This window comes from Platichthys flesus, chromosome 22, assembly GCF_949316205.1.
Source record: "Platichthys flesus chromosome 22, fPlaFle2.1, whole genome shotgun sequence".
NCBI lineage: Eukaryota > Metazoa > Chordata > Actinopteri > Pleuronectiformes > Pleuronectidae > Platichthys > Platichthys flesus.
The window spans coordinates 245,001-257,970 of record NC_084966.1 but is presented as its reverse complement, the minus strand read 5'-3'; the positions used below and the strand labels follow the sequence as shown (position 1 = coordinate 257,970).

The window sequence follows — 12,970 nt, the reverse complement described above, 5'->3', positions numbered from 1 at the left end:
ATCATTACATCATGTAAAATATGTCATCAATATCGTTTAAAATCATTTTTCAGTGTGTTTCCTGTCGCGATACGCTCGAGGCGAGGGGGTCGCAGCGCGGTGCTTCAGCCTCCGGTGTGACCCGCACAGAGGTTTGACATGGGAGTGGATGGGAGCCAGCTGTTCTTTAAGGCGCTGTGCTTAAAGGTGAATGCACGTACGAACCTAACCCTAACCGTTTAGAATTACAACTTCACAACACATCCTGTAAGAACTTAATAACACGGTTGGAACACGACCTTCCTGTGTTTAAAAAATGGACAGACGACGAAGAAGACCAGACTGAAAAAGCGTGTTCATCTGAGGCATCAGAGAAAAGAGACCGGGGGCCCAAGCGCTCTTTGGTGACGGTGTTGATTACATAACTGTTGATCATCTGTCCATCATCATATAAAGCCCGCCCCCTGACAATTTGATTGGTCCGACCAGCTTCTCTCCGTGCATAGTTTCTCCCCAAAGGAGCGATGCCAGACCGAACTTCCCGACCTCAAATGTTGTGGGCGGGGCTAAGGTCGTCTGGCACCACGGCTAGTGAAAAGCTTGAAGAAAGTAAAAACAGCAAAACATTTTCTTTCAATCTGACACTGAAGTTTAATCAAGACACTCACACAGCTCTAGTTCTCAACCAGGTTTATTTTTACCAAAAAAATCAAAACAAACCAGTGGATTTGTTCAAAGTGGAAACGTTCAATACTTTTTACAGTTTGCATCACGATTCATTATAAAAACATTGTGAACAGGAAGACAGATTCTCCTCCACTCCTTCAGGGGGCGACGCCTGCTCTCACTGCGTCTTCAGGAAGTCAGGGATGAAGTCCTGGGCGTCTCTCAGTTCATCCTTCCACTGCTGAGGGACGCTGGCTCCGAGGTACGCCCCCCCCGCCCCCAGCAGCGCGCCCAGAGCCGCGCCTCGGTTACAGTTCTCCCCTGAACACACAGGAAGTATCAGTACGACAAGAGGAACTGAACTGGATTCTGTTTCCTGTTTTCACTGTGAAAGAGTACGAACCTCCGCAGTTGGTGTTCGTCAGGATTCCTCCTCTCAGGTCGTCGTGGAACTCGTGAGCCAGGTAGAACATGCTGGACAGAGCACCTGGACACACAGGTACGACTTTCAAAATAAAATCTACACACTTCCTGCACAATCACTTTCAAAGTAAAACCTTTTGATCATTCTACAGACTTCCTGCCGAGCTCTGACCTTTGGTGTAGCATGCGAGGCCGAGGTAGTTGACGGCGCTCTGATGCACCTTCAGTCGTTCCTCCTCCGGAAACCTGCGACACACAAACCGCCGTTAAGAGAATTTAACACCTGAACTTTATCTACGAACTTTAACCACAGACATTAAAAAATGTGGCTTTATATTGAACTTCAGAGTAAGACTTTCACATTAAAAGCGCACAGTTTTGTTACCCCTTCTCTTGGCTTTTATTGTGAAATACCTGCAGGAAGTGCTACATTTTAGAAACTTAAAGCTCACTCCTTCCTTTAATATCAGTCTTTTATTGTGAAGTGACTGGACCTGGCGGCCTTGCGGCTGTAGCTCTGGCAGACGTCCCAGACGTTCAATCTCCTCAGAGCGTGTTCGGCCTGCTGGCGCACGCTGGCGCCCCCTAGCACCGCGTGCAGCGCCCGGCTGTAGATGGACACCCACTCGGACACTTTGGGGTGAGGGTGGGTGAGCTTCACAAACTCCACCGCTGCGGCGACCTGGACAACGAGAACACAACATGGACGTTTGTTCCCCATCTGTCACGCTGCCTCTTTTCATAGGTGTAGAAAACTCACAGCCTTCTCCTCATTGGCCGAGGCCGACAGCAGGATGAAGGGGAGGCTCATGGGAAAGCAGCCGATTGCGTCCAGCTGGCCGTCCGGGAACGAGGAACTCAACTTCAACTTGGAGCGTTCTTCTGCAAATGTCAGAACCTGGAAAACAGATACAACATCGTGACCCGGAGGTCGTGTGGTCAAGAGGCTGACGTGTGATGGGGGCGCTTGTTTTACCTGACGGGGTGAAGTCGGTCGGCTCTCCTGCCAGTCGGCGAAGAACGAGCGGTGGGAACTCTCGGCATAGGTGTCGTTGTGGCTGCCGGGCGTCGTCAGGAACTGAACGTAGTCTGAGAGCACGGCGGCTCGAGCCTCCGGCTCAGAGACGTCGGTGAACCCTCCACCGGCGAGCGAGCGCGCCACTCGAAGGGAGCAGAGAACGTTCAGGGTGTTATCGCCCGCCTGCAGACCTGGAGACAGCACGGACACATGACCACCACATCCAATCACCTGTGAGCTCAGCTGGGGGGCTGTGTACCTTGGTGGTAGTGGACGGAGCCGCTGGACGACTTCCACAGCTTCAGTTTGTCGTGAAGAATCACGTTGCCGACCACGTCCGGCCGCTGCCCCCCCGACGACCACGCGCTCCGCCCGCTGCCGGCTGCCACGCCACAAACCACACATGAGTGTTATTCAGTCCAATAACACAATATAGGTGTGGTCATTTTTTTTAATCAATTTTGTGATTAGGTGAACACTCAGACCCAGATTTAAAGGTCGTGAAGATCTTTATGTTTAAGTCCAGTTATTAATACATTAATAATAAAGAGTAGCAAACCTGTTAATGAGACTTTCAATCTTTTTACCTGTTAATTATTAATTTAGTGAAATATTTGTGATTAACAGTTTGTTAACTTAGGGGAATGTGAATGGTTTAGTCCGGTGGGCGGAGTTCCTACCGGAGTTGGACAGGCTCAGGATGCTGGACGGGTGTCTCTCTCTGGGGGACGAGAACCCGGAGATCCAGCCGCCAAAGTCCCTCCGGATGTCGTCCACGTCATAGTACCAGTGGACCGGCATGGAGGCGGAGTCTGCCGCACACATCGCCCAGAAGGCCTCGCCCACCGCCCGCCGCACCTGAGACATGTCACCTGAGGAGGAGGAGGAGCCTGAGGAGTAACATCAGAAGATGACAACAGACTCTGCCTCTGATCAATTGTTCTTGTAACAGCTGTAAACAGAAAATGGCTAAAAGGTTTTAAACTGGTTGATTGATAATTAGATTTTTTTATTGTGTCATGTTACTGAACAAAGTTATTACAGCCTTTACTGGTGTCACCACACTGACTGGAGTTATTCCTGTAGTAACTGGTGCTGCTGGTGTTATAACTGGTTCCGCTCCGTGTAGAAACAGAATCAGTAGAATCAGTAGAAACCACCCGAGGTTCTCGCACCTCGTCATGTGACCTGTGACATGTGAGTGATGTGTGGTTCAGCTCCGTGTAGAAACAGAAGAATCAGTAAATAAAACTCACCTGTCATGTAACTCGCTCTCTCTCTCTCTCAGTGGCGCTCGTTCACGATTACAAAACGACAGGAAGTGCCTGTGAAGAGCCTTCAGATTAAAAGCCTCACGTTAACACGATGTCGGTGTTTTCAATGTCCCTTCATCTTTATTTACATCTTCACCGGAGAAAACAAACCACACTTTATAAAGTCGGACCGGACGTGGGTAGAGTCAACAAGCGATTACTTGCGGCCTTCAAAATAAAAATAAACACGTACAAATAATATGAAAATACATAAAGAAACAAAACAGAATAACTTCATAATAAAGCTATTAAACATTATTAACTACTACTAACTAAAATCTAATTAACTCATCTCGTGTTGACAACTACGACTATATAACAAATATGAGTCTATTCATAGATAATAAGTGATAATGAATGTGTTGCTGTTGATTGTGTTATAATCATTTGTGTGAGAAGCCTAAATTTAAATTTACTTTCATTACATTAGAAAGCTAAACATAATTTGAAATAGATCAGTGAATGTTCATTTGAAATTTGAGTTGTTCACAGTTAGAACCTCACATGTTGACATGTTGTGTCCTGCGGTACGGTGGCCGTCGGAAGTCAATTCAAAAAGCCACTGTAGATGTTAGCACTCCCTGAGAACGGACTCGCAGGCAAACAAAGTTCGATCAGAGCATTTGATATATGTTTCAAAGTCCAGAAAAACGTTTAATATGTTTTTATATCTGTTATTGTATAAGTAGAATGTAAAGACATATAAACACATTCAAGAATATATAGATTTAACAATTACCTGAAAGACCAGACCGAGGAAGAATTTCTCCTGGATACTCGACGGTGGCCGTTAGGGACCAAAGTAGCGAGAGAGTAAATCACGTCCCGCAGAAGGAGCCGGATTTAACTTCTGATATCAAATCTAGAGTTTGAATATAATGGACGTTGTGTTTAATATGATGTTGAATTCCTGTCCGGTGGAATTCTGATGTCCGTGCAGCGGTTAGCTTGTAGCAGCGGTTAGCCTGTAGCAGCGGTTAGCTTCCCCTCGGCTGAATGGATGGACACGTTAGCTTCGGTTCAAACGGACTCGAGTTACTTCGTCTTTAGTTGGTTTGAAGTTTCCTCTGGTGACAGTTCGCGGTTAGCTGCTGTTGCTGCTAGCTAGCTGCGAGCTAACAGGCTGCCGTGTCCGCAGATGGGAGAAGCTGCTGCTGCGCTGGATCCTCGAGATGTTGGTGAGAAGATCTCAAACTGATCCGGATTCAACTGGTCCGGGTTCTAATCAACCTGGTGTGAACAGTAAACTCAGTGTTTATAACAACTCCTGATCTGAACGGAGACAATAACAATAATAGAAACGTCCACATGTGTTTGGAGACTTTATTGATCTTGATGGACCCAACACCTGATCGAATGACAGTTGTTGGGTAATGAAGATACTCTTTGATGAAATGATCAGTGACTCCTCTGTGTTGTGTTTATCTCATTATAAACTGCATCTGTATTTCTCATGTGTTCAGTTGGTTGTGAGCGAACAGGAGATATTCACCCACACGTTAGATCTGCTGCTGCCTGGTCTGCTGTGGATGTTCTTCAGGAGAAGCACTGTGGAGAACTGGGTCTGGACTCCACAGCTTCTCTCTCACACATGAACAGCACAGCAGCAGATTCTGCTGTGTTCTCACCTCCTTCCCACGTTCACTCGGGGACTGGATGGAGGACCTCTGCAGGAAGTGGAAGGTCTCAGTCGGACTTCAGCGTTTTACAACAGCCCCTCTGAAGGATGAGGATCTCAGGAGTTCAGGAGTTCAGGTCCGACAGCAGCTTCAGTGACTAATGACGGGAGCTTGTTTTTCAGAGCGAGCCCAGGCATTCTGGGCGGAGGAGGACGTGGATCAGATGTTTAAGGGCGTCTCGTCGTACCTGGACCACCTGAAGAGAGTCCTGAAGAAGAACACGGCCACAGACAGAGGTTGGCCCTTTTGTTTTGACCTCTTCATGTTGATGTGAGGACGGGCGCTCCGTGGCGTTTCCTGTCGTGACGCTGTGATGTGGTTTGCTGGTCAGAGCTGGTTCAGGGGTTGAAGCTGCTGGAGTCTCTGGACCTGTGTCCCTCGGCGTCGGCTCGGGACTCGTCCGTCCTCCAGGTGGTCATCGGTGCAGGTAAACTCAGGCTTTTATTCTGAAACTCTGCTGGCATCAGGGGGGGCGACCACTGATTGGTTTATGTTTACCTGAACAGGCGAGGTGCTGCCAGCTGACCTCCCCCGCCACAGTCCCTCCCCCTCGACCTCCCCCGGACCGCCCACCAATGGCCTGTCCAGCCCTGAAGCGCCCCCTGCTGTCAGAGAGGAGCTGCTGCCTCTGCTGGCCCCTGTCCAGCTGCAGTACCACCCCCACACCTGCAGCAAGGTAACACTACACGCTGTACACAATGCACAACACACAGACTGTGAACACGTGCTCCTGTGATTTCTAATTTGAACCACTTCCTCTCATCTCTTCCAGACATGCATGCCCAGTTTACCCAGCATGCCTCAGTCCATGCCTCTGTTCTGGGCACAAAACCCTCTGAAGGTTCCGCTGCTCTGCGGCTTTAAGAGACTGTGTGGCGTGCCGCTGATGTCATCTGGAGGGGGGGCGGAGCCTGTGGAGTCCCAGGAGGCGGAGCAGCTGGATGCAGACGACCTAGGCGTGGTTTACAGAGCGCCTTGTGGACAGAGGCTTCGTAACCATGAGGATGTGATGGACTTCCTGTTGGCGGCAGAGATCTGTGACGTCCTGCAGGTCAGCTGGGGTATCACACCGATCAGAGTCGACCGGAACCTTCCGTGGAACTTTGAATAACCTGATCTCCTCCTCCAGGTCGACTTCTTCACCTTCAACCGCTCTGTTCATTTGGACCCTCCTGTGGCGCCGAGGTCTCAGCGTCCGGAGCTGGACCTGAGTCGTGGCGTGGAGCCCACGCCGGTGGAGCTGTGCCTCAGTGACGGTGGCGCCCGTCCTGCCGAGTTCCGCTACAGGAGGGACCGCTGGCCGCACGGCTGCTTCCTGAGCCGCGGCGCCACGCTGTTCACCGCCTGCTGCAACTGTGTGGACGGCTGCACCGACGCACAGAGCTGCGCCTGCATCGCTATGAACAGAGGGGGGCGCTGTTACAGCCACCACAGCCTGAGTGAGCCTGAGCCGTCAGGGTGAGAGGACGACTGTGACAGATCCGGAGCGTTGTGATGTCTACATACTTATCTCTGTGTGTGTGTGTGTGTGTGTGCGTGTGTGTGTGTGTGTGTGCGTGCTAGGCTGTATGAGTGCGGCCCGTGGTGCGGTTGTGATCGGGCTCGATGTCAGAACCGTCTGGTCCAGCGTGGGATCAGAATCCGGCTCCAGGTTTTCGAGACGGAGGGCCGTGGCTGGGGCGTGCGTTGCCGTGACGACGTGGACCGTGGCACGTTTGTGTGCGTGCACGCAGGTGAGGGTCGGGTTATAGGGTTATAGGGTTAAAAGGTTATAGGGTTATAGTGTTATAGGGTTAAAAGGTTATAGGGTTAAAGGGTTATAGGGTTAAAGGGTTAAAGGGTTAAAGGGTTAAAGGGTTATAGGGTTATAGTGTTATAGTGTTATAGGGTTATAGGTTATAGGGTTATAAGGTTATAGTGTTATAGTGTTATAGGGTTATAGGGTTATAGTGTTATAGGGTTATAAGGTTATAGTGTTATAGTGTTATAGGGTTATAGGGTTATAGTGTTATAGGGTTATAAGGTTATAGTGTTATAGTGTTATAGTGTTATAGGGTTATAGGGTTATAGTGTTTAAGGGTTATAGTGTTAAAGGGTTATAGGGTTATAGTGTTATAGGGTTATAGGGTTATAAGGTTATAGGGTTAAAGGGTTAAAGGGTTAAAGGGTTAAAGGGTTATAGTGTTATAGTGTTATAGGGTTATAGGGTTATAGGGTTATAGGGTTATAAGGTTATAGGGTTAAAGGGTTATAGGGTTATAGGGTTATAGGGTTATAGAGTTATAGTGTTTAAGGGTTATAGTGTTAAAGGGTTATAGGGTTATAGTGTTATAGTGTTATAGGGTTATAGGGTTATAGTGTTATAGGGTTATAGTGTTTAAGGGTTATAGGGTTATAGTGTTTAAGGGTTATAGGGTTATAGTGTTATAGGGTTATAGTGTTTAAGGGTTATAGGGTTATAGTGTTTAAGGGTTATAGGGTTATAGGGTTATAGTGTTATAGTGTTATAGGGTTATAGGGTAATAGGGTTATAGGGTTATAGTGTTTAAGGGTTATAGGGTTATAGTGTTATAGTGTTATAGGGTTATAGTGTTATAGGGTTATAGGGTTATAGTGTTATAGGGTTATAGGGTTATAAGGTTATAGGGTTATAGGGTTATAAGGTTATAGGGTTATAAGGTTATAAGGTTATAGGGTTATAGGGTTATAGGGTTATAGGGTTATAGGGTTATAGGGTTATAAGGTTATAGGTTTATAGGGTGGTCTAGTGGCAGAAACTTGGACTATGGGCAGAGAAGGTCTCTGGTTCGTCTCTGGTTCGACTCCACGGAGAGACAACAAAAGACGAACCTGGATTGATCTGTCCAAAAATCCAAGAGTCTCCCTACCCTGTCTAGTGCCCCTGAGCAAGGCACCTTACTCCCCCAACATCTGCTCCCCGGGCGCCGTACATGGTCGCTCACTGCTCTGTGTGTCCTGCACCAGATGGGTCAAATGCAGAGGTTGAATTTGCCTTCCATTGCATGAGTGTGTTGTGCATGTCTGTGCACGTGTTGGTATGAATAAACATATCTTAATCTTAATCTTAATCTTATAGGGTTATAAGGTTATAGGGTTAAAGGGTTATAGGGTTATAGGGTTAAAGGGTTATAGGGTTATAGGGTTATAAGGTTATAGGGTTATAGGGTTATAAGGTTATAGGGTTATAGGGTTATAGGGTTAAAGGGTTATAGGGTTATAGGGTTATAAGGTTATAGGGTTATAGGGTTATAAGGTTATAGGGTTATAGGGTTATAGGGTTAAAGGGTTATAGGGTTATAGGGTTATAGGGTTAAAGGGTTATAGGGTTAAAGGGTTATAGGGTTACAGGGTTATATGGTTATAGGGTTAAAGGGTTATAGGGTTACAGGGTTAAAGGGTTATAGGGTGAGGTGAGGGTGACGCTTCACACAATCCAGGATGTGTTCTTGTAAAGTTAAAGGCGTCTGATCTCCAGGTGTGATCCTCCAGCGGGCCCCCCCCCCCCCGGAGCCTCTGCTGCCCAAGCTGGCGAGGTTCGACCTCCCGTCAGACGACGAGGTGGAGGTCGTCACTGAGTGGCTGGCCCCGCCAGTCCTGGAGGGGCGGAGCAACCCGCTGGAGACCTCTCCGCCACCTAAGTCCCCGCCCACCTCCCCACCTCTGCATGTCCCGGTGATCCAGAGGCCGCCGGACACCGCCACGCTGCAGGTCAGAGGTCAGAGGTCACTTTGCTTCAGCAGACCGGAAAGGAAACGACTCAACGGGGTTTGTTTGTTTTCTTCTTCAGGTCCAGACGCTTGTTCTGGGAGAGCCGCCGCCCCCTTCAGGTACGGCTCCGACGTTTCCACTCTGATGAATGCAAACTTTAAACTGCGTTTTTTCTCAGTCGTATTTTACATTTGATCTCTGTGACGTCATCATTATTCCCAAGAATACAAACCCTAATCCCATGAATAAATTACATTTCTATTGCGGTAATATTATATTACATTTCCCCCTAACTGCACTGAATCTAAAGTGATGGGATATCATCCTTCAGGTGACCAGACGCTTGGTGTTACCTTCAGGAAGAAGGGCTCAGAGGCGTCCGAGCAGAAGAGTCGGAAGAGGGCGGCGAAGGTGGAGGACGTCCACGTCCTGGACGCCAGCCGGGAGGGAAACGTGAGCCGCTTCATCAACGTGAGTTACCAACAGGAAGAAATTAACTGTTTTATTATGAAAGAGCTGAGAACATCGAGGTCCTCTCTGTTAACAGCACAGCTGCCGGCCGAACCTCTTCATCCAGAACGTCTTCACCGACTGCCACGACCCCGCCTTCCCCGTCATCGCCTTCTTCACCAGCAGGTGAGGAAGAGGAGAAGCAGCTGTTTGTGGTTCTTCTTCGTGGTTGTTAACGTGTCTGTGTGTGCAGGAGGGTGAAGGCCGGCACGGAGCTAACCTGGAACTACTCCGCTGTCGGACACGCGGCCGTGCTTCCAAAACAGGAAGTGACGTGTCTCTGCGGGAGCGATGGTTGTCGGGGTCAGTTCGTCGTCGAGGAAAACCTGTGTGACGTCTGCGAGGTCGAAGGTCAGGAGGCCCGGTGACGACCAGGCTCAGACTCTGCAGCAACACGACACCAACACATTTCTACTGTTGCTCTGTAAAAACATGTTCTTTCATAATAAAATGACAATTAACAATTAACTGAGGCTCTTTAATTTGAAAGATTATAATAAGTGTGGCTGTGACCTGGTTTACTTTAGTCAGGATAACATTTTACTCAAGTAAAATAAACACTAAGTTAAGTATAAAGTGTCTAAAAGACTGTAGAACGTGGGGGAACACATTGACCTGACTCTAATCTTTAAATGTTTAGAACCTTCACTTTGTTGGAAGCGACTTCACCGTGAAGATTCCAGAGAACCACCCTCTCTCAGAAACTCACATCTTCTTCAGTTTTATTGAGTTGACAACAACTCGAGGTGATTGACTTGATTTCTGAACGTGGAACATTCATGTGACTTCAGGAGAAAGATCAACGTGGAGGAGGAGTCGGGTGTAACTCTTCCCACAATGCAACAGTCTGCTCCAGCATGTCTGAGTCTCCTCTCCGGTGGCTGCTATTTAAGAAGGCTGGGTCTTTTATTTTGAAATTAGTCTGACATTTTGCCGTATTTCATTTTAAAGTTGATCTGACATTCGGCTGTTTTTTATTTTGAAAGTAATCTTCCGTTGAGTTGGCTTTTACTTTGAAAGTCCAGAGCGGATGTGGGTCTGTTGTTTACCAGGTCTTCCTCCAGGTCACCGGCGGTGAGTGGAACACTGAGGCCGAACATGAGCGCTGCTGGCCGGGTTGTGTGTGCGCTGCTCTTTGGCCTCCTCTGGTCCTCCTGCTCCGGGGCCCGGGGCGGACTCCGGACCCGGATCCCGCCTCACGAGCAGCTGGCCCGGGTGGCCCGCTTCGTCTCGCACGAGTGTGACTGGGCCTCCATGGCCACCATCTCCTCGCACCCCCCGCTGGAGGGTCGGCCTTTCTCCAACAGCCTGTCGGTGAGCGACGGGCCGCAGGGCTCCGGCTCCGGGGTCCCCTACATGTACCTGACCCGCATGGAGGTGTCCGTCCAGGACCTGCAGGTACTCATCTACTGAAACCTACACACAGCTACACACATCTACTGACAGCTACACACATCTACTGACATCTACTGACACCTACACTCATCTACTGACAGCTTCAGACTTTCTATAGAGAAACTCTATAGAAAGTCTGTTTTTCACTAGTTAGTGTTGAAGAAAGTAAAAAACTTCCTTTAATACAAATTAATTTGACTTCTTATCAGAAGTCTGTTATTTATGTACAAGGCTCCGTTCATATCAAACAGCTGATTTTAATTTGGTGTTTATTTTTAATACTTATACTTATATTAAAACCACACAAAGTTGACCATATTTCATTCACACTATGATATAGGTACAAAATATTATTCAGTAAAAAGTTGTAATATGCCTTTAGTATTATTTAAAGGAATTGATATTAATAATTTGCTTTACATAACAGCTTCTACCATGACTCAGCCCTTTCATTTATGCACCGTGACTCAGCAGTTTCTGGAGAGAAATGTTTTTTCACATGACGCAGCAGAAACATGTTACATGTGACATCACGTCAACTTTAGTAGTGTGTTCAGATGTTTTACTAGACGTGTTAAAGTTATTTAAACGGGTTTAACACTTTGAATTAAGTCATTTCATCTTTTTTGTAACATTTTAATTAATGAATTGACTTTAATATTTTATCACAAACTTTAAAACCAACTTCATCCATCACTTCCCGGGTGAGAAGGGAGATGTACGTGGTGATTATCTGAGTCAATCGATCAGTCCTGAAAAGTGTCTCTTGTCGTCCTGTGACCCGGCGTCGCCCCCTGCAGGTGAACCCCGCGGCGTCTCTGTCCATGACCCTGGCTCAGACGGATTACTGCCGTCAGCAGGGCTTCGACCCTCAGAGTCCGCTCTGCGCCCGCGTCCTCCTGTCGGGGGCCGTCCTCCAGGTAAGCACGCGCGCACCTGTCTCCGCCTCTGAGCGGTCACATGACCCCGCCTCACTTCCTCTTCCTGCTGCAGGTCAACGGCACGGAGGCGGAGTTTGCTAAGAAGTCTCTGTTCAGTCGACACCCGGAGATGATTGATTGGCCGACAGATCACAACTGGTTCTTCGCCAAGTTCAACATCACACAGGTACGAGGTCTACGATTAATACTGCTACTACTACGAATGCTAGAACTAGTAATAATACTAATACGACTAAAACTGCACCTGAACTGCAACCACAACCAAAACCCATCCCACCAAACTCTTGGTTATAAACGATTTCAGTGCGTTTCCGCTTGATTCTGACATCATCACTGTTTCCAGCCAATCAGACAGCAGGAAGACTCGTTAACGCTCCTCCTCTGTGTTCCAGGTGTGGGTGTTGGATTATTTCGGGGGCGTGAAGTCCGTCACTCCGGAGGAATATTTCCAGGCGACGCCATACAGGAAGCAGCTCTGAGCTTCTGGGCGTCGGCCCTGATGCCTCGTTTGTGTTTCTCATGATGTCATCGGAGATTTAAACAGATGTGTCGTCGTCTTTGTGTCTTGATATATGTAAATGTGTGATTATATCTGTGTGCAGTGTTGGAGATTGACCATTGGAGATTGTGTGGTGCTATTGTTCTGATAATGAAAGATTCAAAACATAATTTATCACTTTTATTCAGTGCTGAAGAAAAAATTCTAATTTCTTTAGTTTGACTAAATTGGCATGAGCAGGATCAAACTGAGCTGAAGATACAAAGATCAGATGTTTGTGTTGGGGTTAGAAACTCGACAAACCAGTTTGAATACAACAAAGATTTAAGATGGAAAATATTGAGAATAAAACTTTCTAGGTTCTGACACTTTGACTGAATCTGCTGTTTGTAAATATCTTTTTTTCAAGCTGAAGTGAAACATTTGAATAAAAACTTTATATCTTTGCTATGCAATTCCTGTGTGTGTGTGTGTGTGTGTGTCACCTGTCACCACTTCCTGTTCCACTCAGACTCGGCGGTTCAGTCTCTTTGTTGAACAGCAGAATCGTGTTGAGAGAAATGAAGTCGTTCGTCTTTCTGCTTCTCGTGTTTCCTCCGACAGGTAAAACTCTTTATAATCATCATAATTTCTAGGTAAGATAAGATAAGAGAGGGTTAGGGTTAGAGATTTGAATTAATAACTTGTTGAGGATCTGAAGTCGTGTTATTTCTCAACCTTTTTTAGATGGGGGGATGAACAATAGAAAGGAAACAGGAAACTGCTCAAGTTCAAATATTTCTGTTTTTATTAATGTTTTATTTGTAAAATGGAGATTT

The 12,970-nt window shown here is 47.2% G+C and overlaps 4 protein-coding genes and 1 long non-coding RNA gene across 13 annotated transcripts in view; 4 read left to right on the top strand and 1 right to left on the bottom strand.

Annotated features, from left to right (window-relative positions):
• Positions 1–654: 654 nt before the first annotated feature.
• LOC133933316 (uncharacterized) lies at positions 655–4,273 on the bottom strand. 8 transcript variants are annotated; one of them, XM_062380330.1, is made up of 10 exons: positions 4,139–4,273; positions 3,343–3,422; positions 2,767–2,976; positions 2,346–2,468; positions 2,045–2,277; positions 1,829–1,966; positions 1,563–1,750; positions 1,241–1,314; positions 1,049–1,132; positions 655–966 (listed from the first exon to the last, which is right to left on the bottom strand). In XM_062380330.1, the coding sequence occupies exons 2-10, from the start codon at positions 3,347–3,349 to the stop codon at positions 824–826; spliced, it is 1,200 nt and encodes a 399-aa protein (XP_062236314.1). In that variant the 5' UTR covers positions 3,350–3,422; positions 4,139–4,273; the 3' UTR covers positions 655–823. The 8 variants fall into 8 exon arrangements, with proteins under 8 accessions (XP_062236314.1, XP_062236319.1, XP_062236317.1 ...); XM_062380335.1 differs by having other exon boundaries at positions 2,767–2,958; XM_062380333.1 differs by having other exon boundaries at positions 3,343–3,411; positions 4,139–4,254.
• Positions 1,005–1,458, top strand: LOC133933334 (uncharacterized). Its single transcript, XR_009912052.1, has 2 exons — positions 1,005–1,144; positions 1,221–1,458. It is a non-coding gene; the product is annotated as an uncharacterized LOC133933334 (long non-coding RNA).
• A 161-nt stretch (positions 4,274–4,434) lies between the features above and the next one.
• Positions 4,435–9,785, top strand: setdb2 (SET domain bifurcated histone lysine methyltransferase 2). 2 transcript variants are annotated; one of them, XM_062380304.1, is made up of 12 exons: positions 4,435–4,577; positions 5,201–5,314; positions 5,410–5,505; positions 5,585–5,754; positions 5,851–6,129; positions 6,208–6,536; positions 6,642–6,811; positions 8,575–8,807; positions 8,887–8,926; positions 9,139–9,278; positions 9,360–9,443; positions 9,511–9,785. In XM_062380304.1, exons 1-12 carry the CDS (start codon positions 4,538–4,540, stop codon positions 9,649–9,651), a joined length of 1,836 nt encoding a protein of 611 aa, XP_062236288.1. In that variant the 5' UTR covers positions 4,435–4,537; the 3' UTR covers positions 9,652–9,785. The 2 variants fall into 2 exon arrangements, with proteins under 2 accessions (XP_062236288.1, XP_062236287.1); XM_062380303.1 differs by having other exon boundaries at positions 9,355–9,443.
• Positions 9,786–10,326: 541 nt separating this feature from the next.
• creg1 (cellular repressor of E1A-stimulated genes 1) lies at positions 10,327–12,607 on the top strand. Its single transcript, XM_062380350.1, has 4 exons — positions 10,327–10,715; positions 11,513–11,632; positions 11,706–11,819; positions 12,046–12,607. Exons 1-4 carry the CDS (start codon positions 10,416–10,418, stop codon positions 12,130–12,132), a joined length of 621 nt encoding a protein of 206 aa, XP_062236334.1. The 5' UTR covers positions 10,327–10,415; the 3' UTR covers positions 12,133–12,607.
• Positions 12,602–12,970, top strand: part of cd247 (CD247 molecule) — a 3,732-nt gene continuing 3,363 nt past the window's right edge. Inside the window, exon 1 of the mRNA XM_062380356.1 lies at positions 12,602–12,755. Coding sequence (XP_062236340.1) covers positions 12,602–12,755 — 154 coding nt within the window. The remainder of the gene's footprint in view (positions 12,756–12,970) is intronic.

Coding starts and splice junctions, on each gene's coding strand:
- LOC133933316 (XM_062380330.1), bottom strand. Junction 2,469..2,766: donor CCTGAGCCTGTCCAACTCCG/GTAGGAACTCCG, acceptor GTGGCGTGGCAG/CCGGCAGCGGGCGGAGCGCG. Junction 1,315..1,562: donor TACAGCCGCAAGGCCGCCAG/GTCCAGTCACTT, acceptor TGTGTGTCGCAG/GTTTCCGGAGGAGGAACGAC.
- setdb2 (XM_062380303.1), top strand. CDS start 4,538: ATGGGAGAAGCTGCTGCTGCGCTGGATCCTCGAGATGTTG. Junction 5,755..5,850: donor ACCCCCACACCTGCAGCAAG/GTAACACTACAC, acceptor CATCTCTTCCAG/ACATGCATGCCCAGTTTACC. Junction 6,812..8,574: donor GTTTGTGTGCGTGCACGCAG/GTGAGGGTCGGG, acceptor TCTGATCTCCAG/GTGTGATCCTCCAGCGGGCC.
- creg1 (XM_062380350.1), top strand. CDS start 10,416: ATGAGCGCTGCTGGCCGGGTTGTGTGTGCGCTGCTCTTTGGCCTCCTC. Junction 10,716..11,512: donor TGTCCGTCCAGGACCTGCAG/GTACTCATCTAC, acceptor CGCCCCCTGCAG/GTGAACCCCGCGGCGTCTCT. Junction 11,633..11,705: donor TGTCGGGGGCCGTCCTCCAG/GTAAGCACGCGC, acceptor TTCCTGCTGCAG/GTCAACGGCACGGAGGCGGA.